This window comes from Galleria mellonella, unplaced genomic scaffold (genome assembly GCF_026898425.1).
Source record: "Galleria mellonella isolate WM207_F2 unplaced genomic scaffold, CSIRO_AGI_GalMel_v1 utg1789, whole genome shotgun sequence".
Lineage (NCBI taxonomy): Eukaryota > Metazoa > Arthropoda > Insecta > Lepidoptera > Pyralidae > Galleria > Galleria mellonella.
Window position 1 is genome coordinate 421,661 of NW_026442020.1, and position 24,265 is coordinate 445,925.

General features: G+C 33.8%; 2 protein-coding genes and 1 non-coding gene across 6 annotated transcripts; 2 read left to right on the forward strand and 1 right to left on the reverse strand.

The window, feature by feature from the left end:
• The first annotated feature begins 3,242 nt into the window (after positions 1-3,242).
• On the forward strand, positions 3,243-3,316 carry Trnan-guu (transfer RNA asparagine (anticodon GUU)). Its single transcript has one exon. It is a non-coding gene; the product is annotated as a tRNA-Asn (tRNA).
• Positions 3,317-5,473: 2,157 nt separating this feature from the next.
• On the forward strand, positions 5,474-16,331 carry LOC113509236 (coatomer subunit zeta-1). Of its 2 annotated transcripts, none has more exons than XM_026892554.3 (6): positions 5,474-5,640; positions 7,147-7,292; positions 8,380-8,479; positions 9,057-9,190; positions 9,895-9,985; positions 16,198-16,331. In XM_026892554.3, exons 1-6 carry the CDS (start codon positions 5,608-5,610, stop codon positions 16,243-16,245), a joined length of 552 nt encoding a protein of 183 aa, XP_026748355.2. In that variant the 5' UTR covers positions 5,474-5,607; the 3' UTR covers positions 16,246-16,331. The 2 variants fall into 2 exon arrangements, with proteins under 2 accessions (XP_026748355.2, XP_026748356.2); XM_026892555.3 differs by lacking the exon at positions 16,198-16,331 and adding an exon at positions 12,493-12,599.
• Positions 16,147-23,233, reverse strand: LOC113515272 (isochorismatase domain-containing protein 1-like). 3 transcript variants are annotated; one of them, XR_003402200.3, is made up of 5 exons: positions 23,010-23,233; positions 21,528-21,734; positions 20,164-20,280; positions 17,236-17,448; positions 16,147-16,236 (listed from the first exon to the last, which is right to left on the reverse strand). XR_003402200.3 is itself a non-coding variant. In XM_026899430.3 (4 exons), exons 1-4 carry the CDS (start codon positions 23,142-23,144, stop codon positions 17,350-17,352), a joined length of 558 nt encoding a protein of 185 aa, XP_026755231.2. In that variant the 5' UTR covers positions 23,145-23,233; the 3' UTR covers positions 16,937-17,349. The 3 variants fall into 3 exon arrangements, 2 of the variants coding, with proteins under 2 accessions (XP_026755231.2, XP_026755228.1); XM_026899430.3 differs by lacking the exon at positions 16,147-16,236 and having other exon boundaries at positions 16,937-17,448; XM_026899427.3 differs by lacking the exons at positions 16,147-16,236; positions 17,236-17,448 and adding an exon at positions 17,716-19,200.
• Between the last annotated feature and the right edge of the window lie 1,032 nt (positions 23,234-24,265).

The following is a 24,265-nucleotide window of genomic DNA, read 5'->3' on the forward strand; positions in this document are numbered from 1 at the left end:
TCGTGATAAGGCCGCCAATTATTTTTTCAGTGTAACAATACTAACATTTTTTTTTTGTAATTGTTTATATTTATAATAAGTTTACTATAGTAATCTTTTGAAGGAAGCAATAAAGAGTATCTCCCTATCTCCTTGAAAAGGTACATAATGTATTTTAGATATATTTTATATATCCTTAGACAAGATTCGCTTGGATCCCAGGGTGACCGTTAGACAGTTCTGTGATGAGCACGGCACACCAGGCACCCTTAAATATGCCAAAGAGTATTTATAAGGATATTTTAGAAAAGTCTCAATACAGAAGTAGTTATAAAATGTTTCCTCGCTCGTGAACGCTCAAAATCGCTCATGAGCGAATCTGAACGTTCACGAGGTTTTTCCAAGAGACTACAGCGTGAGATTCTTCAAAAAATTTAAAGAGGTTTCTTCGGGATCCACAACGCGCGCGTAATGTCTTTGGTATTGCAGGCATTCATAGGCTACGGTAATCGCTTACTCGTGGGCCGTATGCTTGTTTACCACCTTTGTGGTATAAAAACATCGATAAACAACTTTTAAATATCTAAACTACAAGTAAATACGCAGTTTTTTTTTTTTTTGTTGGATGAAAATGGATTGTTAACTCCGCCTGCGCTAACGGGATACGCTGGCGAAGCACCAGTGAAGGGTGATAAATGAGAATGAAAACAGGCCAGTTAGCCCATCATGATGAATTCATCATGAAGAATTAATTATGATAGTTTCCAGGGGGAACCGCGTGGAGGTCGACCTGGTGGGGTATATTGCTAGCAACGGGATTTTCAGTCTCCATTACTAACAATCCCTTTCCCCCCAACGCAGTTTATTTAGTAACTAGTAACCAGCCCGGCTTCGCACGGGTGCAATATTTGTTTTTGTAACTTTTAAACTCTTTAATATATTTTAGTAAGGCTAGTATTTTGGCGTGTGTGAAAGTACTGCACTAATATTCTCTAACATTTTAAAATGAACTGCATGTAAAATTCATTTTAATCTTGACATAAAATCCTTCTTTTTTAGCTAAAATATTAAACTTAGATATATAGTGTCGCGGAGTTTTTTATAACGCTAAAAGTATTTAATATTTTTGTTATAAAACTGCTATTATTTTTGTTACAAACTGTTCATGCAGCATACGCCATATTATAGAATTTTTACCGACTTCAATTACATTTATTGTGATTAATTATTGAAAATATATATTTACCAAAGTAAACAGTAGTCTATGGCACGCAGGAATAATATACCATTATAACAGCGAAAGAATTTTCAAAATGGATCAGTAGTACCACAGATTATCCCGAACATCCAAACTCACAAACTTCACCTCTTTATGATACACGTTTTATTTCATATAATTGAAGGGTATGCGCCATCTATCTCTAAGTGTGTCTATGTAAAATAAATATTAATTAACATAATTTATTATGCTTTTGAAACATACACTAGAGTTGCCAACCAAAGGGAAACTCAAGATATTTTACACCTGAACAAATACACACTGTACCTGTTAAATATTTAATTAGTTATCGATCTTTTATTATAACACGAAGATAGCAAACAAGCATATAGCCCATCTGCTGGTAAACGGTCACTGTAGCCTATGTACGCCTACAACACTAGGGGTGTCACGTGCGCGTCGCCGACCCTGAAGAAACCTCCTTCAGAATTCTCCTTCAGAGGCCGAAAATTCCTTCAAAACCACATTGTACGTGACCAGTCCGGTTCAAGCGTATGAGCCTGAATTCTCTGTCGATGATGAGCGGTGCGATGATGAAAGGTCGCTGTGGGCATCATCATTAAAGGTCTAATTTTAAGTTAGGTCTTTTTTTTAATGGATGATAATGGAATGGTAACCCCGCCTGCGCTATCGGTATACGCTTACAGGGCACCAGTGAGAAATGATAGGTGAGAATGAAGAGGCACGTCTATTCGCCCATCGTGATGAATAACACCCGGAGTTCAGCACGATGGTTTCCGCGTGGAGGTCGACCTGAAGGGTACATTGCTATCAATTGGACTGATAATCTGCATTATTAATAATCCCTTTCCCCCCCTAAGTCAGGACTTTAGGGATATATAATTCATCATCGTCATATAAAGGCTGATATATATAACTTTTCACTGCTGAACATAAGCCTTCCGTTTGGGGTGTATTGCCAGTAGTTGTCACGCTTGGCATGCGGATTGGCAACCGCAATCAGGCTTTCGAGATGTTTCAAAAGGGACGCTGATGCCTATCCCTCGCCTTCCTTAGTCGGTTCTTACGACACCCACGGGAAAGGAAGGGGTCGCCTATTCTATGGCGGGACCACGCGTGCATATACGAGTATACTTACTTCAGTATAAACTGTATTCGATTTGATGTAGTAGTTATTGTGTGACATACAAACATACAGACAGACTGTCAAATGGATAGACAGACAGAATTTCTGAATATTATTGTTTTTGCTTCCATTGCTCCTATTAAAACTCTTTATTACATTTTTTTTTTATTCTCTCTCATGTACTGTGCCTACATTTTCCAGTCCAAATTGTTATCTTAGTAATATATCAACTCTAATAATTATTTACAGATTTTCATAGAGTAAGAAATAATTATTATATATACGTATGTGTACTATGTCTGTCGCGTATGTACTCATGTCTATAGGCGACGGTTACCACTTTCCATCAGGTGGGCCGTCAGCTTGTTTGCCATTCTAAGTTGTATAAAAATAAAAAGTACTAGCAATTGTTACACTGATAAGATTTAAAATTAAAGTTACTGTCTATTTATACTTAGTGTACGATTATTTTAAAGGAAACACAGCATGCTAATTAACAAATAAACAATATACAGTATAACAAACCCTTGTGGTATTTGACATAGGCAAATAAAGAGGAAGTAAACTCTTGGTTTCATTTCCAAGATGTCTCATAACTGAGGTATTTTTTTTGGTTTGAGGTACCGTATTAAAGGTAATTCTGTACCGATTTGATAATTATTTTTGTAATCGTTATGGTTTATTCCCTTTTTGATCCCATCCTAATTCTTTTCATGTGAAGTTGGTATTTTTGTAACAAATTTTAATTTAATTAAATGTTTTATGATATATATATATATATATATATATATATATATATATATATATATATATATATATATATATATATATATATATATATATAAGTACCTATCTACCAAGGTTATGAATATGTGTATTTTTCTTAAGATTACAAGAGCCTCTGTGGCGCAATTGGCTAGCGCGTTCGGCTGTTAACCGAAAGGCTGGTGGTTCGAGCCCACCCAGGGGCGTTAATATTTTAATCATTTTTATAGGAAAACATTACATTTAAACAATGTGTTAAAAATGAGTCTATACAATCCAAGCTTGATATAAAATTAAAAATGCCAACTTTACGATATAATTTTCCGTATATATTTATACGCCATATTTAAAAACCAATATTTTTTTATTTTTACGTTACAGCAAAGATATGCCACAAATACTGTCTTAACAAGTCTATTTAAAAACCAGCCTTCAGACTTTATCATCAAACTCTGGGCACCACACAGGGTTATAATCTTTATCAAAATAAATTAAACAAGCCTAAACAGAACTGATTTAATATGCATAGTTCATAAGTTCCTATGATCACTTTCCGTCGCTATCATCAGACCGCTCCAGATTGTATGGTACCATAATAAATACTGTATTGGCACCAAACTTACATAATTATGTAAAATTTTAGCATAATCGAATGTGCTTGTTTAAAGTGGTTATAAAATATACTGCAAATTTTGAACAAATAGATAATTGTGCCCACACCAAAATTGCTTGATGTCCTGACGATGTAAGCAGAGCTGTGAACTATACGCAAATACTCTAAGAATATACAAATACTCTGAGAATACACGCGAATCATTTTTATGAAGCCATGACTTGCTAGTAAGATAACTTCCCTATTAGGCCGAATTCACAATATAGTGTTGCTCTCGGTCCTCTCTCGATATGATCAATATAAACAGTTCGAGATTGAACAGGACTAGATTGTAATATACACACATATTCTTTCTTACCAAACCGATATCGATGCAAGAGTGGGCCGAATGAAGAGAACTGACTGAAGAGAAGAGACTGCCGTGTGGATCTGGCTTTACTAACCAATATTCATTTTGTTTGTTTTAAAACGGAAAAAATAATAACATAGTAATTCTCATCTTCATCTTAAGAGAAACGAGTTGATAATTATAATGCTACATACATACATATATATATCTGTCACGCCTGTCTCCCATTAGGGTAGGCAGAAACAATGGAACGCCAAATGCTTCGATTCAAACCTCTTTCGCTTCTTCCACATTCATCAATCTTGTCATACACGCTCGTCGGTTACGGGTACTTTTAATTTGGCCCTTCTTCAGCACGTCGCCTATTTGGTCGACATACGTCCGTCTAGGGCGGCCCCTACCGACATCTCCATTCATTCTTGCTCGATAAATAATTCTTCTTTCATCCATCCTCTCCAAATGACCAAACCAACGCAACATTCCTTTTTCAATTTTTGTCACTACATCGTCTTTCAGTCCACACTTCTCTCTAACCACACTGTTTCTTACTCTATCTTTTAAAGTAATACCACACATACTTCTCTAAGCTCTCATCTGTACAGCATTTATCTTACTTTCATGCTTCTTCTGCCATACCCACGATTCGCTTCCATACATGAGTGTTGGTGTCAGTACTACTTGAATTATAGCAAGGCGAGCTTTGCTCGATACATTTTTACTTGACATAATCGAGAGCAGTGCACCGTTAACACTGTTTCCCGCTTTTACTCTCCTCTCAATATCTCTGTCACACTTCCCATTCGTAAACAAAGAACCTAAATATAGAAACTCACTCACTTGCTCCACTTTTTCATCTCCTATCATAATCTGGCATGCCGTTAAACTTTCATTCCTCTCAAAAACCATTACCTTCGTCTTCTTCGCATTTATTTTCATACCTTTTCTTGCGTTAGATATTGTAATTCTCTTTATCTGATCTTTTTCAGTCGGATATTACATATATAGATTTGACAGAATTGTAAAACATAAGAAATAGAAAATCAGTATAAAAATATAAAAGGCGGATTATAGCTAGTAATACGCCACACATCCGTAAGTATACTAGGTTTATAGATTTATTTGACTTTTAAAATACTTGTTTGTAATTTTATAACTCAGTAAGTCTTGATCTATGTATGTCAACCATAGATTCAGAATAAATACAGATAACTATAATTATATTTTTAATCTATAATGTAGTAAACGTCATCTAAGAATGACATTATCTTGGAACAAATGTCTTCCAAACGGAACAAACGTACTAAAAAAAAAAAAAAGGAACAAATGTCAAGTCAGCATGGTCTCCGACCTTAGCCTATTCCATATCGGAACAAACGTACTAAAAAAAGGAACAAATGTCAATGCCAAGTGTCATACGTCAACTTATGTGTGTTGTCGTGTCGTCGTGTCTTATTTTACGCTGTTTTATTGAAATTGTGTTTTAATACAAAAAAGACAAATATAAACTAACTTTATTAACAATCTAGTAGTTCAGAATGGTACACACGACGATGGAGGGTTCGCTTTTTGTAAGTTTTTAACTAAATATTTAATATATTAACTGTTCATAGTCCTAATATTTGTTACTTATTATTGCATTTGAATTACAATATAGTTGGTCAAAAGTTCCCAACATTTAGAGCTTAATTTTTATAAATTATTATTTATGTAATAAACTGGACAAATCTCGTTGTGTTTTGTGTATACATTTTTTATCATTTTACTAGAGTAAAACATCGCCAATTTGTACCTATTGGTAAAAAAATAGAAACCTTTTACATTTGCTGAGAGAACGTTACCGAAATTATCGTCAATAGGTATTGTTAAACAATCTTAGATAACAAATTTTAACCCTTTACCTACACCGTCCTTTATCCTAGCACAGACTTGAATTTCTATCAATTTATCCATCAATAAGTATGTAAACCTATCACATCAGTTATCATTAAGTGCATCACAATCACATGAGTACATTTGTATTTTTTTTTTAAAGATACAAATAAAGTGGTTTTCCTGCCTGTGTTAATGGTATACCGTCTCAGTGGTGATTGGTGTTGCACTAGTGTAAGGGATTACAGTTGTAGATAAAGTTAAATAAGATATCCCATCATGACTGATTTACTGGGAATTAGCCATATTAATTGGTATTGTGGATTGAGGATATTGGATTCAAAATATTGTGGAACTAATAATATATATATTGCTAAGAATGAATTCTAGTCAATGGGAGTAGCAAATTCATTCCTTCTCCATTTTTATATTTATTAATCAAATAGGACATTTAAGAAGCTTACCATGCAGAGCTCTATTCATTTGCAAAAAAATAGATTTTTTTTTTATACAACTTATAATGCCAAATAAGCTGACGGCCCACCTGATGAAAAGTGGTAACCGTCGCCTATAGACATGAGCAGTACCATGGACATAACAGAGTATACTATTTCACCCATGATACCCCATTCCGTATTCAGGTTGTATACCCCATACAACCTGAGTTCTCAGGTGTTGCCATTCCTGAGAACTCAGGTGTTATTCCTCTGTACTCTGTGAAGTCACTGCCATATCCCACTCTTCAAACCGGGGGGGAAAGGGATTGTTAGTAATGGGGTCTAATAGCACCATTGTTAGCAATATACCCTCTTAGATTGACCTCCATGCGGTTCTCCCTGGAAATCATCATGTTTAATTCTTGTCGAATTCATCATGGTAGGCCAACTGATCTGCATTCATTCTCACCTATCATCTTCCACTGGGGCCTCATCGATGTATACCGATAGCGTGGGCGGGGATATAATTCCATTTTCATCCATTAAACCCCCTTTAAACCAAAACACAGACATGCGAATACAATTGTTTCATCATAGAAACACAAATGGGACAGAGATATCAAGCAATGACTTTTGTACAAAGTCTCCCTCTGGTAGATTGATAATTAATGGTCTAAAGTAACTGTATTCTCACTGGCCTATGACCCAATCATCAGGCTAAGTCCAAAATTGTTCAAATAAACACAATTTATAACTGTTTAATTTCAGGAACCAACACTTTACATTGTCAAAGGCATGTGCATACTGGACAATGATGGAAACAGAGTTCTCGCTAAATATTATGACAAAAATGTCTTGCCAACGACCAAAGAACAGAAAGCTTTTGAGAAGAATCTGTTCAATAAAACACACAGGTGAGAAAGAAATTATCAGCCTTCACCCATAAGTAGTTTTTATTCCATAAAAAAGACTTACTTTGACTGTGGCAAAATCTTTAAAAAAAATTTCATAACTAAACTGCTTACCCGATTTTGATAAAATTTCAATAGGACTAATCTGTAAGTATATCCTTTCAGATAAGAAAAGAATTTACTAAATTTTATCAATATCAGTTCAGTAGATTAATTTTTAGATCATGGAAATTGGTTGTGTAATAATCGAAGTTGGTTTCTTTTGCGAGAGACACAATCTGTTATTATTTTAAAGCCATTTAAAAAAAGAATGCTAAGAGTGTCAAAGCTACATTATACATGATGACCTGACTTGATTTACTAGACAACTTTATGTGCCTGCGTGTCAAAGAACAAAGTAAGATGTTAATTTTTTTTACTGAATTAAGTATTACTTCATAATCATGGTCATCAGCAGAAATCCATATCTCTTGATAGTTGATTATCAGAATTATTTTCAATTCAATTTATTTATTGCATTCTACAATATTATTTTGAAACATCTAATAATCAATCTAATAATTAATAAAGTATATTGTAGACCCTGTTGGGCACAGCAATTAGAAGTGAGGAGAGTGTTGTTTTTAAAATTTCAATAATTTTTATTTAAAAAATAAAATCTAATGATATAAGTTTTATTTAATTTTGTTTAATTCCTCTACCATTAGTATATCGTCATAGTCGTAGAATACTGACGGATCTTTATATGTAATATTTGTAAGATCCATCAGTATTCTACGACTATGACGATATATGTATAACTGCCAACATTTGATGACTCATTATATCAGGTACTAATAGTAGTAGAAATTAACAAAATAATTCTAACAACCTGGAATTATTTTGTTTAATTCCGCTACCATTAGTATGTGTGCAACTACCAATATTTGAAGGTTGATTACTATTATTATTAGTATATTTATTGTAGCAGAATTATACAAAATAATTCTAATCAACTGACAGGTATTAATGGTTTGTTAAAATTATCTACTATAATTAAAATTAAAAGAATCAATTATTGTTGTTGATGCAAATTTATTTACAATTTCAGAGCGAACGCCGAAATCATAATGTTAGAAGGTTTGACGTGCGTCTACAAGAGTAACCTCAACTTATTCTTCTATGTTATGGGCAGCTCACATGAGAATGAGGTATGGCATGATTCCGATTAATATTAAACAAGAAATTACAAATGATAAAGAGTATATATCTATTATAGGCTATAGCATTTAAAATATGTAATAAATCATAGAGCTGTGATAGAATAGGCCTACCACCAAGGTAGGAATAAGTGGAAGCCTTTTTAGCCAAATATTTACAGTCTAACTAAAAAAAGTTATATTTTATGTTACTTAGAATGGCAAACAAGCTGATGACCCACCTAATGTAAAAGCAATAACCAGACAGCAGGTATATACAACACTATGGACACCACAGAATGTGCTGTAACATTCATGGTGGTCATCCATTGCCATTCTTAAGAACTATGTTGTTATGCCTCCGTAATTTCCACTGCCTTATCCCTTTAAACAAATTCTACTATGCTCTGCAATATGTAGCCATACCAAGTATAATGGCTCCTTAAATACATTTAATTAATTTTATTATTTATACAGTGTTTTTATTATCCAAAATCTATACAATACAGTTTACTAAACATGGATGTGCAAGTGTGAATCACAACATAGCTTCTTCATTTTCACATTTTTCCTTATCTTTAATTGACAGCTCATCCTTCAGTCGGTGCTGAACGCTTTATACGAGTCTGTGAGCATACTGCTCCGAAGGAACGTAGATTGGCGCACCTTGATTGATAACTTGGACGCTGTTATGCTCGCCTTCGACGAGATTTGCGACGGAGGGTAAGGATCTTGTATTTTTGTTTTTTATGATGCTTAGAATGCCAAACAAACTGACAACCCATCTGATAAAAAGTCATAATCGTCACCTATAGACATGAACAATGCCACGAAGTGCACTGTCATGCCCATGAATTCTACCCCATGTGAATTTTTTATGTGCCGAAATTGTAATCCCGCCTGCGCTATCGGCATAAGCTGGCACCAGTGAGTGGTGATAAGTGAGGATGAAGACAGCTATCTGTTGGATCATTAAGAATTAATGACAACAGTTTACAGCAGGCATAAAATGCCAATGTCCGTGTGATCCCATTTGATTGAGTGTTGTAAGAGGTGACTAAGGGATGGGCAGCAGCGTCCCTCTTAAAACATCTCTAAAGCCTAACTGCGGTTGCCAATCCGTATGCCAAGCGTAGCAACTACTAGTAAAACCCCCCAAGGGAGAAGCTTATGTTCAGCAGTGGACGGTTAGAGGCTGATATGATGATGATGAGGATATCAAAATAAAACATCAGATTTTAAGTTAGACATTTAGCAACATAACTGTACAAACTAGGATACTATCCATGTTGCAAATTTCATTCAGTAGTTTTTGTATGTAAGTATAATAAACATCCTTACAATCTTTCGCTTTTATAAAAGTATAAATAAAATTAGTAAAACTAATTATTAAACATGCAGCTCACCTGAAATCGTGTACATTCTAGAGTGATCTTGGACTCTGACCCCATGTCTATTGTGGGTCGCGCCGCGCTTCGAACCGAAGACGTCCCGCTGGGAGAGCAGACCGTCGCGCAGGTAATGCATAAACTCAACAAGTTGTTTAAGTAGCGCTCCTATATATTACTAATGCCTTAGTACATTTTTTTTGGCACTAATTTGAATGGCTTGGTTCTTTTGAATCAGATTATAAAGTATTTACTAACATAATTGTTACTATCCAGCTAAGAGATTAGTATTATTTTGTTTATTTCCGCTATTACTTGCTATTGGATTCGTATTATTTTGTTTAATTCCACTATCATTATTTATATTACATTGATCAACAAATTTGACAAACTGATTAACATTTATAAATATTACTAATGCCCTAAAAAGTCTTTGGCACTAATTTAGATGGCTTTTGGATAGCTTCTTTCTTAAAATTTTATAATTGGTATAAAATTGAAAGGGTGTTTTTTATTTCGTAAAGGGCCCTAAAAAGCAGAAACTGCATTAAAAATATATTTTAAAAATGTATTTAACTTGTTATTAATTACTAAAAAAAGCTATCTAATTCACACAAACCGATAAGGGTAGAGCTTATAAACTAATAAATGTGGCAATATAATTTTTCATTAATTATTATATTAACGCTAATATCATATACCTAGCCAAATATGGCTTTATTTTTTTATATACTAATATGCTGATTAAAAGTTTATTTGGTTGTTTATGTATTTAAGTTGTTAAGTTTTAGTTTGTTACAATTAAATTGTTATTTTTAATAAATACTAATATTTACAAAACTTCTCTATTATCATTTCTAACATTTAATTACATAAGTGATTTATTTTAACATTAACTTGTCAAATAAACTTACCGTCATCATCAAAGATTATTTTGACATTAAATATGAGTAATTCTTATCACACCATCAAAGCCCAATATAGATTTTTTTATCTGTCCCAGCAAAATAGACGTTTGTTGTACTACGCCCTACTGTCGCTCTCTGAGGCCTTGCGCATTTAGGCGCAGGCTCTTAGGCATTTTAACACCTCACTGGGCACTGGTCTTCGTAAATAATATTAACTTACTTCTAGTTCATCGTCATCATCATCTCAGCCATTCTACTTCTGGTTAATTGATTACCATTAGGTATTTTGTTTAACTCCGCTATCATTTATGCCATAATAGCAGAATTAAACAAAATAATTCAGATCAATCAACCTTCCACAAAATAACTCCTTATTCGTTAAAATTAACCTGCTCTTCAGATTACCACTTTGATGATTTACAATATCGTGTATGTTGCTTGATAATAACTACCAAATTTTCTTCTTACGTTGGTTTATTCTACTCCCTTTGCTTAATCGCCTTTTAAACCATGAGGATAAAAAGATTTGGTAGTATTTTGGGGTTGATACTGAGGTGCACTTTTCTTTTAAAGTTCAACTTTAAAATTCAAATTTCAATTTAAAGAACCAATGTAAGGACCAATATGAACTTAATTTTTTTTTTATACCACTGAGGTGGCAAACAAGCATACGGCCCACCTGATGGTAAGCGGTTACCGTAGCCTATGAACGCCTGCAATACCAGAGGTATTACGCGTGCGTTGCCGACCCTAAAGAAACCTCTTTACCCCCCTTTTGAAGAACCCCATGCTGTAGTCTCTTGGGAAAACCTCGGCAGGGAGCTCATTCCATAACCTGAGTGTTCGTGGAAGAAAACATCTCTGAAACCGCGTTGTTTAGATTTAGATTTAAGTAAAAAGACTAATAGATTTAAGTACAAATTCTGACTGATAGTCTTAAATCATTTTTATATGTATTTTTTTTACCAGAATCTTTCCAATATTTTATTAGTTATTCTGTTATTCAATGCGGTAACGAATCTAATAAATCATAGACCTTCAAAATCTGCCTCGCCCTTCTGGCGTTATAATTGGCGTAACTAACCCGATTTTGTTTTATTTATATAGATTTAATTTATGATGGTCCATAAAGTAATAACTTCTCGCGAAACTATCCAATTAAAATTAGTATCGTTGTGTTTGTAACTTGTCTTGCTTATTTCCTATATTGTATAATGCAAATAAAGTATACCCATTCATTCATTAAAATATTAACTTAAGAGGACAGGTTGAGGAAAAAGGCGCATCAGAATCGACCCAATTATATTCTTCTATATGAAATAATAAATTTCATAATCTATCATTTGTTAAAACAAACTTCATTAGGTTCTCTATGGCTTGTAGTTTTTATTTATTTAAGCAACTTCCAAAAGGAGGAGTTTCTTAATTTATCTGTTTTTTTTATATGTTACGTTACTAATTCTGAACCGATTTTAATAATTCTTTTTCTAATTGATGTTGTCTTGTTGGTTTCATATTAATTTTGTGCCAATTGAAGCTGCCGTTTTTCTTTGCAGAGACACAATTCCATCTACATTAATATATTTTCAATCTAATGTGTCTACGAAACATTACTCAGTGTGTTAATTCACAATGTAAATAGCTTTTTCTCTTATTATTTTTTATCCCCTATCTGTAACGGCCTATATTTTTATAGAACCGAGCTTTCAGTATATATTTCCTATTTCAGATACTGAACAACATTATGAATTTTTAAGTAGAGCTGATATGTGAAAACTTAGAATGTTTAGTCGAATATTACTGTTGTAGTTTGCTTATTAAATTTATTTTTTTTAACATTGCTTTTTTATTTTTTAAGCAATAACCCCACCGCTTTTTACTTGCTTTTGCTTTTACCAGACATATACAATAAAATAAATAAAAAAAAATGTGTTCCACAAAAAAAAACCCACTTTAGTTATGACAAAACTAGTTATTTTGATTTAAAAACTGTACTGATTTTGTTAAACCTTTTATGGGGCAAGTCTGTAAGCATATCCTTTCAGATAAAAAATAATAATTTCCAACTGCCAGAGTTATGAGGTAACAAACTTAAAAAAAAATACAACCGAAATGAGAACCTCCTTTTTGTAGTCGGTTGAAAGTAAATAATTAAAATATTGTTATAAAAAGTTGGCAGTTTTGTTTTAATTTATTCAAGTAAACTTAATCATTTTTTATGATTCTACCGCCCATTCGTAGATAATGCAATAATCTATAAATTCCATCTTTCTAGGGATCATTTGTGCACTGGCTTAGTTTTTATGAATTCTGTAATAATGAGCGTAGGTAACATAGCCTGTATATTACCTACGCTCTAGATTTAACACCTGTAATTTATGGGTTCGACATACGCACGAGCATGTCTGTTGGTATGGACCTGGATATTTTTTTGGATATTTTTTTTATTATAATTTCAAAAACATATTTAAAAGTATATCTATCAATTGTCTAATATTAATAGTATAAGCTGGGGGGAAAGGAATTGTTAGTAATGAGATCTAATAGCCCCGTTGCTAGTAATATACCCTCTCAAGTCGACCTCCACGCGGTTCCCCCTGGGAATCTTGTCGAATTCATCATGGTGGGCCAACTGACCTGCATTCATTCTCACATATCATCTGTCACTGGTGCCTCGTCGGTGTATACCGATAGCGCGGGCGGGGTTACCATTTCATTTTCATCTATTAAAAAAAAAATTGAATAAGCTTGCTTAGTTTGATACTAGATGGCGGTGTGGGTTAACAAGTAGTACCCGTTTACTAAGCTCTAATAATAATTAGACAGCTGTACGCGAGTTATTGTATATTTAACTATTGGGTAGTTCAATATTGACTACCTTAAAATGATATTAATAATTCCTATTTTATTTGTACCTATTAAATACTAGTAGACACGACAAGCATTGTCCAGATTCTGGAAATTCTGCATGTTCTGGACTCCAGAAACTCATCGCAGCGTCTCCTACTGGACCCAGTATTAATGTAAACTCTAAGGACTTCAAAATTCGTCCAAATCCATTTTTATTAATTACAATAAAGGAATAGATTCGTTTCTCAACGGTTAACCATTACAACTTCCTATAGTAGAGAATAACATATATGAATGTGGTAAAGATGTTTTTTTTTTTTTTTTATACAACTTAGAATGGCAAACAAGCTGACGGCCCACCTAATGGAAGATGATAACCATCGTCTATAGACATGAGCAGTAGCATGGACATAACAGACTATAACTGTTACGCCCATGATAACCCCCCATGTGTTGCTATTCCTGAGGACTCAGATGTTATTCCTCTGTACCCTGTAAATTCACGCCATATCCCACCCTTCAAACCGAAACACAGCCATGCAAACACAACTGCTTCACGGTAGAAACACGAATGGGACAGGGGTACCCAAGGAATCGACTTTTGTACAAAGTCTCCCTCTGGTGTAGGTGATCTTAATAACATTTTCTTTTCCTGCTCCTTGTATATATGGTCAGTCCTCGCTCAAAAATAATTCCTTTACCTACATCCATTTTATGCCTAGGGGGAAAGGGATTGTTAGTAATGGAGACTAAAAATCCCATTGCTAGCAATATACCTAACCAGGTCGACCTCCACGCGTTTCCCCCTGGAAACTGGCATGATTAATTCTTCATGATGAATTCATCATGATAGGCTAACTGGCCTGTTTTCATTCTCATCTATCACCCTTCACTGGTGCTCTGCCAGCGTATCCTGTTAGCGCAGGAAGGGTTAGCATTCCATTTTCATCCAACAAAAAACCCTATGATCTAGAACTCTTTCTTTCTTCTTCTTTTTTGATTCCTTCTTTCATTTCTCATAATAAAATCAAATTAAAAATCTACGACCACTAATACCAAAATCATTCCCGATCCTTTTTAATATTGTATCAAGTTTCCAGTTTGTTAATGGTATAATGGACAATGCTAGCCCCTTGCCAAATTTCCAGTTTGTGAGTGGTGTAATGGGCAATGCTAGCCCCTTGCCAAATTTCCAGTTTGTGAGTGGTGTAATGGGCAACTTTAGCCCCTTGCCAAATTTCCAGTTTGTTAGTCGCATAATGAGTAACACTAGCCTCTTGCCAAATTTCCAGTTTGTGAGTGGTGTAATGGGCAACACTAGCCCCTTGCCAATTTTCCAGTTTGTTAGTGGCATAATGAGTAACACTAGCCTCTTGCTAAATTTCCAGTTTGTGAGTGGCGTAATGGGCAACACTAGCCCCTTGCCAAATTTCCAGTTTGTGAGTGGCGTCATGGGCAACACTAGCCCCTTGCCAATTTTCCAGTTTGTTAGTGGCATAATGAGTAACACTAGCCTCTTGCCAAAATAAAATAAAAAAATTCAAATAAACACCGCAGAGAATAACTATTCTCATTCTACGGAATCACCGTTGTCTCTACAATGCAGCAGGCAGCAGTGAAATGTATATTTCTAAGAACAAGGAATTACATAGAAGGAATGATAAAAACTAAATCATATGGTTGCCTCCTTTCTTTTTATGCAAATATAATTAGTAAAAAGAGGACGAAAGATACACCATCAGTTGCTATTTTTCTCAATTCATAGCAGGCTAGTGTATAGAAAATGTGTATGTAAAATGTTTGTTAATATTGATATGTCTATTATTTGTCAATAACAAATTTTACATTACTAGATTATATATTCGACACAGTTTATGTAGAAAGTATGCAAGCAGGTTGTATCTGAATACGGCCAATAAAGCCAAGTGGCATATTTTATTGAATTTGACTTCTACAGACTAGTTAAAAGGCAGATGCGTTATTATATATCTATCCCTCTCTAATACATTGGCAAAGTATTAAATACAACGAGCAACACTATGTGAATTATGCATTCCATCTATTCTATTTCGAAATCTTTATTTATTACTAACTCTAAGAATAAGAACCACCAACGTAGACTTTCTTAATCTATGATTATTATATTTTTTGGTTCTTTTTATTTTATCCATGGACTTAGTATAACGTAATTATATACTTCATATCTAATTTTTTATCCCAAAGGGGAAAGCAAAGGAATCGACCCGTACAGCTCATGGTAATGATTCTTTTCAAATCATTGTTTGATTTACATATTTTGAATTATTAAGATGATGTAACTGCAACTATTGCATTCAGTAGTTTATGCATGAAAAATTACAAACATACCCGAGTCCTCAGGAATGGCAACGCATGGGCGGTATCATGGGCGAAACAGTACACTCTGTTATGTCCATGGTACTGCTCATGTCTATAGGCGACGGTTACCACTTTCCATCAGGTGGGCCGTCAGCTTGTTTGCCATTCTAAGTTGTATAAAAAAAACATGCATGCATCCATCATTGCATTTATAATATTATAATGGGATTTATTTCTTTATTTTCAGGTGTTGCAGTCTGCGAAGGAGCAATTGAAATGGTCGCTGCTGAAATAAAAAAAAACCATTCTAATATTTATAAATACTAATATACATATTATAAATATTTTATCAATTAAAGAAATAATTACTTACTAAAAAAATATATTATTTCACTATATAGTATCATCCATCTCCTGACCATTAAGTTCCCTTAGTTGACTCTTAGAACACTCATGGAAAAGGAAGGGGTGGCCTATGCGGGGACAACACGGCCACAATAGAATTACTTTTATCTAAATAAATACTGATTATCTTATATATAAAATTCTCGTGTCACGGTGTTTGTTACCAAACTCCTCCGAAACGGCTTTACCGATTTTTATGATATTTTGTGTGCATATCGGGTAGGTCTGAGAATCGGCCAACATCTATTTTTCATACCCCTCAATGATAAGGGTGACCCACCCCTAAAAAATATATTTTTATTTTTTTGACATTTTTTTTTTATTTTAATATGATTTAGCATTGAAAAATACATACAACTTTAAATTTTCATCGTTTTACGATCAACCCCTGTATTTTAATTCTCAGACCTACCCGATATGCACACAAAATTTCATAAAAATCGGTAAAGCCGTTTCGGAGGAGTTTGGTAACAAACATCGCCACACGAGAATTTTATATATTAGATATGTATTTGATAAAATTGATCTAAATACACTTTATGATTAAGGAAACCATTTCATGTTGTGGAGTAAAAAACTGCTTCTTTCTTTACTAAATAAAATTTATATGAAACACGAAAAATTATACTTTCAATGTAGAATTATCTACAAAATATCTCGTTTGTTTTTTTATTCGATGTGTTTATGTTTACGATTTAAATGACTTTGTTTGAGCTATATGTACTTGGGGTCGCGTCCACTTTATACGAATCATACAAGAATGTGCCTTACATTATCCATCGAGTTAAATAGGTTTCTAGCACTGAGAGCGTAATATTAACTGACTGGTACATTTACATTAGCGGGTTATATAAAGCAAATTCTACTATGATTTACATACAGTGAGGTTTCTAACCCCCATTGCGTTCCAAAGTATTGCCAAGCGCTTATCTACACTGGACTCTTCCTAGTAAGACCTTGATCAAAAACCTCCGGCGTCGGTTCCGTGTTCAATTTAGAAATTTGAAAAAAAAACAGGATGATTTTTGTCTCTCAATAATTTGAACAGCACATTCTCTGATGTACTCACGAAGCAGCCGATGTTTTGGAAGCGCTGGAATTAAAAAAAAAAACGCCCTTGTACTGTGGAATGTTTTATTGATAATATCACATACAAAAATATAATTTATTAACAATTTTAAAACTTGTACAAATAGAAATAACTTCGTATTTTTACAAAAAAATAAAAATAAATAAACCTCTTGACTAAAAACTCAATAATGACAATTAATTCATTTTCAATTTTACAATATAATCACATAATGCGTAATAAAATTAATTTTCATTCGTTAAGACAGCGAATGTTCATTCGAAATTGAAATTGAAATTGAAATCATTTATTTGCTGGAATAAGGTACATTTTTAGGTGTTACTTTACAAGAAAAATAGTCCAATCTTATTCTGCCACACTGTAGGCGTGCAAATATAAAAACTTATTAAACAAAACATTAAAATAATTTTATCATAATAACATAAACATTTGCAATAATATTTTGTCACTTTCTGTATGACTCTATATTACAATGTATTGACATGAATAGATCATGTCAATACATTGTAATATAAAATCATTAAAAATATACACAACACAAAGTGAACACATATCTAATCATTTATAATTATTTTATCATTTAAAAACTCATTTACTGAGTAATAACATTTATCCATAAATAGCTTGAAGAGCTTTTTTTTGTAATAGGACAAATTATTACAATTTCTGATACTTTCAGGCAAATGATTATATATCCGTATTGCCATGCAATGCAAAATGAATAAAAAACAATAATCGATTATCGAAAATAAATCGAATTGATTCATATCCGCGCTTCTCTAACATAGTATAATGTATCCCTAAATTCGAAATCTTTAGTATATTTTAAGTATTTATAGATAGTAGAGCTAAGGAAAACTATCTCATATCAGAGAATAGTAAGCAAGTGTCCAACTGTAAACTGTCATATCAATCTTTAACGGTCCACTGTTGAACATAAGCTTTCCCCTTGGGGGGATTTTCCAGTAGTTATAAGCTGTAAATAACAGTTCCAAATCCCTCCAGAATGGCGCTAGAGTAACAGATGTGTATAAAATGAATTTAACAACTGTAAATGTTAGAAGACCGCACCTCATTACCCAGAGAGGTATAGTACCAGTGATCCGGGGGTAGTCGTCCCCGAGTTGAAGCTGGGGCAAAGGGGTCCGCCCCGAGGCCCCACCTAACCCTCCTCATATATCAGAGAGTTGGAAGACCCAATTAATTGTTATTGTGGTTACCATACATGATTGCTTTACGCTTCAACATATCTGATGGCAAGGAACTAGACCGGCTCCCTGCCAGCACCGGCCCACGTAGTAGCCACGGACCTCCCTGTTACTGTAGTTAAGAGCGACAAGTCGAAAAATTTAATGCAATAAGTTTTACGAATATATTTAACATAACTTTAATTAGATGCAGGTGGCTCAGAACCGTTCATTATGGCAGTCTATGGGGGAGGATTACGTCCAGCGGTGGACGGGTAACGGTTGATATAATAACACGAATTTTAAGGATTAGATTTCTGTAACTAAGTATTAGTTACAGAAATCTAATCCTTAAAATAGTACTGTATTATACTGTATTATAAACATATATTGGAACGAATCTCTACAGTTTAGATGATATGTTATTATTATCAAATCCCAACGTGTCAACAGTGGGTTCTTTATTAAGTTTGGATATGTATTTGAAAACAGAGTTATCCTTATCTCTGAGTAGTTTAAACAGAACATTTTCCGAAGTAGTTACAAAACAGCCCAGGGACTGCATGCGCTGAAAACAAGATATTATTAAGCCTTATCTTCGAAGCATTTAGATGAAGATATTCTCTTTTTTTTTTCACGTAACTTCAAAAAGAAGGAGCTATTATTCTCTCATTACTCTGCCAGATATATTTACAATTTGGACCGATATAAATTATATCAAAATCGCTTCAGTAATTCAGTATAAACTAAATAAAATCAATATATATATATATATATATTGATTTTAAAAAAAAAAAAAAAAAAAAAAAAATATATATATATATATATATATATATATTCTTTATTGCACTAAAACATACAGTAACAACAATAAGTTAATAACAATGTTAGCAAAGGCGAACTTATCTCTAAAAGAGATCTCTTCCAGTCAACCTAACACAGTGGCGCATAGAAAATAGTGAGTTTTGTCACAATTAAAGATAAATTAATGGGATACAGTCTTTAATTATTTTCTATACTGGCACGACATGTTGACGCCACAGCTAATTCATTGGGGTAAGTCCCTATCCACTTGTTTTTCTATATAGTACTTCTAAACCAAATTAGGCCCACTAGACAAGTACCAAGCGAGTCTATCGATGGAATCGTTATCGAAAGCGATTCCATGAATTGGAATGAGACATCAAACGTTGCTATCTCATTTTATCACATGGACTTGCCAGCGATGTCGATTCCATCAATAAATTCGCTTGCCACTTGTCTAGAGGGCCTGAACTCCATTTGGTTATTTTTTTTTTGTCACTTATAAATACTTCAGCCCAAAACCGATGTGGAAAATTCTTTTTTTGTCTGAAAGAAAAAACTTACAAAATAGTCTCATAGTAATTTTACCAAAAGCAGTTCAGTTGTTTAGTTTTTAAATTTAAATAACTGATTTTGCCACAATGAAGTCAGTTTTTTTTGTGGGACACAAATCTTTAATTATAAATTTTGGGTTTATTTTTATACTACTATATCTATGATTACTAACCTGGAAAGCAAGTCCTCTGTCCATTAGAGACCTGGACGAGACACCGTCAGCCAGGACATGGACAGCAATGTCCTCATTCAGCAGGTCTATAACTGTTTGTTCGATGCAAACGTGAGCCTGAAAAGGAGTAAATAGAAATGTATTTTAGGATCTTTTTTGTATGTGATATTTAGGAGAAGCGCATGAAAATAACAGAGGCCTTATACACTCCATTCCCTCTGCCACAACAGACTTAATGTGAAAATAAACAGTTTTCTATTTATTAGAGTTTTGGGTAATTTTTTTTTACAATGCAGGTGGTAAACGAGCATGCGGCTCACCTGATGGTAAGTGACTACCGCCGCCCATGATCACCCACAACACCAGCGGCATTGCAGGTGTGCTGCCGGCCTTTTAAAAAGGAATATAATATAGGATGGAACTTTAGTTTGTGGCGGGTTATACGGTGGTGAAAATCAGCAGCAGGTATCAATAAGAACAATGCTCCCAAATGTTTGTCACCCAGTTTCTCATAATACAAGCTATCCTAGTGTGACGACCAGGCTATTAGTGTAATTTTGTGACACTGGGGGGAGAAGAGATTGTTACTAATGGAACAATACTTATTGCATGATTTTAATACATGTTAAACAGTTTTAATGTATTTAGCATTCATATAAACCTAAGTGATTTCAATGCTTAATGTAACATACTTTCTGTAATTCTGTATTTTTGTAATAATAAATAAAAAAAATATATATTCCCATGGCTAGTAATACAATAATAATAATATTATTTATTTATTCATTTATGTAATTTTAGTATGTATATCAATAATTACTAGTACCGCATTCGAGTATTCTGACACTTCCTTATGGTCGACTGGCAGATAATGCTTTTAGCATTAAGTCCGCCATATACACATATATGTACTAATGAATAAATAAAATAAATACACCCTCCTGTCAGGTTGACCCCCTCACCGTTCCCCCTGGATATCATAGTGCCCAGTTACAAGTGAAATCATCATGAAAGCCTAACTGGATGGAGACTGAGAATCCCATTGCTAGCAATATACCCAACCAGGTCGACCTCCTCGCGGTTCCCCCTGGAAATTATCATGGTTAATTCCTGATGAAGTCATCATAATGGGCTAACTGGCCTGTTTTCATTCTCATCTATCACCATTCACCAGTGTTCTGTCAGTGTAACCCGTTAGCGCAGGCAGGGTTACCATTCCATTTTCACTCAACAAAAAAAAAGCTGACATACCTTTTCATCCTCACCTATCATCTCCCACTGGTGCCCCAGTATACCGTTAGGCAGACTGGGTTACCATATCATTGTCATCTATTTAAAAAAATGTCATAACACTTATTATTTACCTCAATCCCAAACAAGACAACAGAGCTTAAATTTGGCACATCCTTCTTCAGTCTTTCCTGCAGTTCTGGTGTGTACATGGAGAATCTAGTCTTCTCATATACCAATGCAGCATCCTCTAGACTGATATCCTTGGTGGTGTGCCCCAGACCCTTGGGATACTGCTCCGAAACATATACAGGAATTTTGAAATGTTTTGCTGCTTCCACCTGTAAATAAATATGTACATATAAATTAATTACTTGCTTACATTGTTTCTAATTGTAATGTATGTTTAAATGCAGTAAAAATTATATAAATATAAATCTTAAAATAATAAAAAACTATTAAAATATATCTACTAATATTCACAGTAATTATCATGCAATTGAAAAATTTCAAAGTGCAGATGGGATTTAAACTTCATAAAATCTTAATTAAAAATTATTATTCACTTAAATTTTTTTTTAAATAATTGCAATAAAGCAAAAACTATAAAAAAAAATTTTGTTGAAAAAAATTTTAATATCCAATCTTTTTTTGTTGAAATATTTAGTTTATAATATAAAAATAATACATTTTTAATATTTTTTGTCCTTTTGTCTATGAGTTTATATAATAGTAATAAAATTTTCTAAATATACTAAATATAAGTAATATATCGTCATAGTCGTAGAATACTGACGGATCTGACAAATATTACATATAAAGATCCGTCAGTATTCTACGGCTATAACGATATAGCCTGCAATAAAGAGAAAAATATAGAGAATTCTAAACATAGAGGCTCTCATAGTGGGTAGATAATTATTAGTAATGAGTACTAATAGCCCTCACTTCTGGTAACATGTCAATCTTTACATGGTCGCCTTGGAAACCATAATGCTTAATTTCTAGTGAATTGGTCCCAACATGCCAATGAGATTTGACTTACTGGAACTTACAGGTAGCCTGCCGACTTAACCGACAGCCCAGAGGAGGTTACTATTTCATATTCATTTAAAAAAAAAAATTAATATAATCAAATAGTAACTAGACAGTATTTGTACATGACAGATATTAAAGAAAATTTGATATGAAAAGTCTCAGTAAATATAATATCAATAGAACCCAAAATAATAATTAATAGATATTTTATGTTTGTGTATATATATTTATACCAATATCACGCAAAAACTACTTCACCAAATTGGATGCAGTTTACACAATAATATTTCTGAAGGTCTAACTTAGAAACTCGTGTATGTTTTATATCTAGAAATGGTTCAATTAATTGGTTATCCCATCCTTTAAATGTAGCGGGCAAAGAGTCAGTAGTTGCTACAAATATAAATTATTTCTTATTTTATCAATTCCTAAGTCGCAAAGAGATAATCAAGAGGTTATTTATAATCAATTAAGCACGGTATTATCACATCTAATACGCTAATAAACAACGCAAGTATCAAAGATCGAGTTGATAGTGAGCAATAATAGATAATAAGTATTATATAACAATTACATACCATTTTATTCGCCACTCTGACCACTTCGCCGAAGTATTTTATATGAGGTCTGAACGTCTCTTGTATGTCGCATAGCAGGAATGCGGTCCTCTGCGCTTCTAATGCACCCAATTTGAAAATATTACGAGCCGCCATGGTTTGTTATCTATAATTATTTAAGGATAAAAAGTTTAATAAACACACGATTGAACCGGTTGAAGTTTCAAACAACATTGAAAAATGACAGAACAGATCAGTGTTGCCAGATACAATTATTTATTTCTCCCCATATGTCAATTGTTTTTATTCAGTGCATTTTACTGATTGACCAGTATACGAGCAAGAACGTACTCTTAACGTACATACGTATGTTACCTCTTAACGTCATCTGACTATTTTAATAGAGTGTACTTTCTATAATTGTATATAGGTACAACTATTTTTAATTATATTAAAAAAAAAAATTATAAATCAAATACCTACTTAAAGGGGAAATAAGTATGTTTCACAAAAAAAAAAATCGCACACCTCATATTCAGCCCTCGTATTTAGTAGTACCTAAACATTAACGTTAGGGGAAAAAGATTGTTAGAAATGGGGATTTATCAGCTCTATTACTTTTAGCAATATACACTACTTTTTTTTTATGGGTGAAAATGGTAGACGGGGTTACCATTCCATTATTATGTCAAAAAACAGTCCTGCGCTAACGAGATGCCTTCCTTTCCCATGGCGGAGCACCAGTGAAGGGTGATAGATGAGAATAAAAACAGGCCAGTTAACCCATCATGATGAATTCATCAGGAATTAATCATGATAGTTTTCAGGGAGAACCGCGAGGAGGTCGACCTGGTTGGGTATATTGCTAGCAATGGATTCTCAGTCTCCATTACTAACAATCCGTTTCCCCCCAATATACACTATTAGGACGATCTCCTTACGGTTCTCCATGGAAATCATCGTGGTTAATTCTTGTGAAATGTATCACGGTGGACTAATTGATCTGCTTTTATTTTTACCTATCATCCTTCACTGGTGTCCCGCCAACGTATACCGATAGCGCAGGCAGGGTTACCATTCCATTATCATGTCACAAAAAAAACAGACGTTACTATGTGGTCTCAGTATAAAATATGACCACGTCTTCCTTTCCCATGGTGTCCTAAGAGGTGACTAGGAGAACTTAATGGTCGAGGGATTGGCAGATGCGTCCTTTTTAAAACATTACCAAAGCCTAACTGCGGTTGTCAACCGCCTGCCAAACATGGCAACTACTG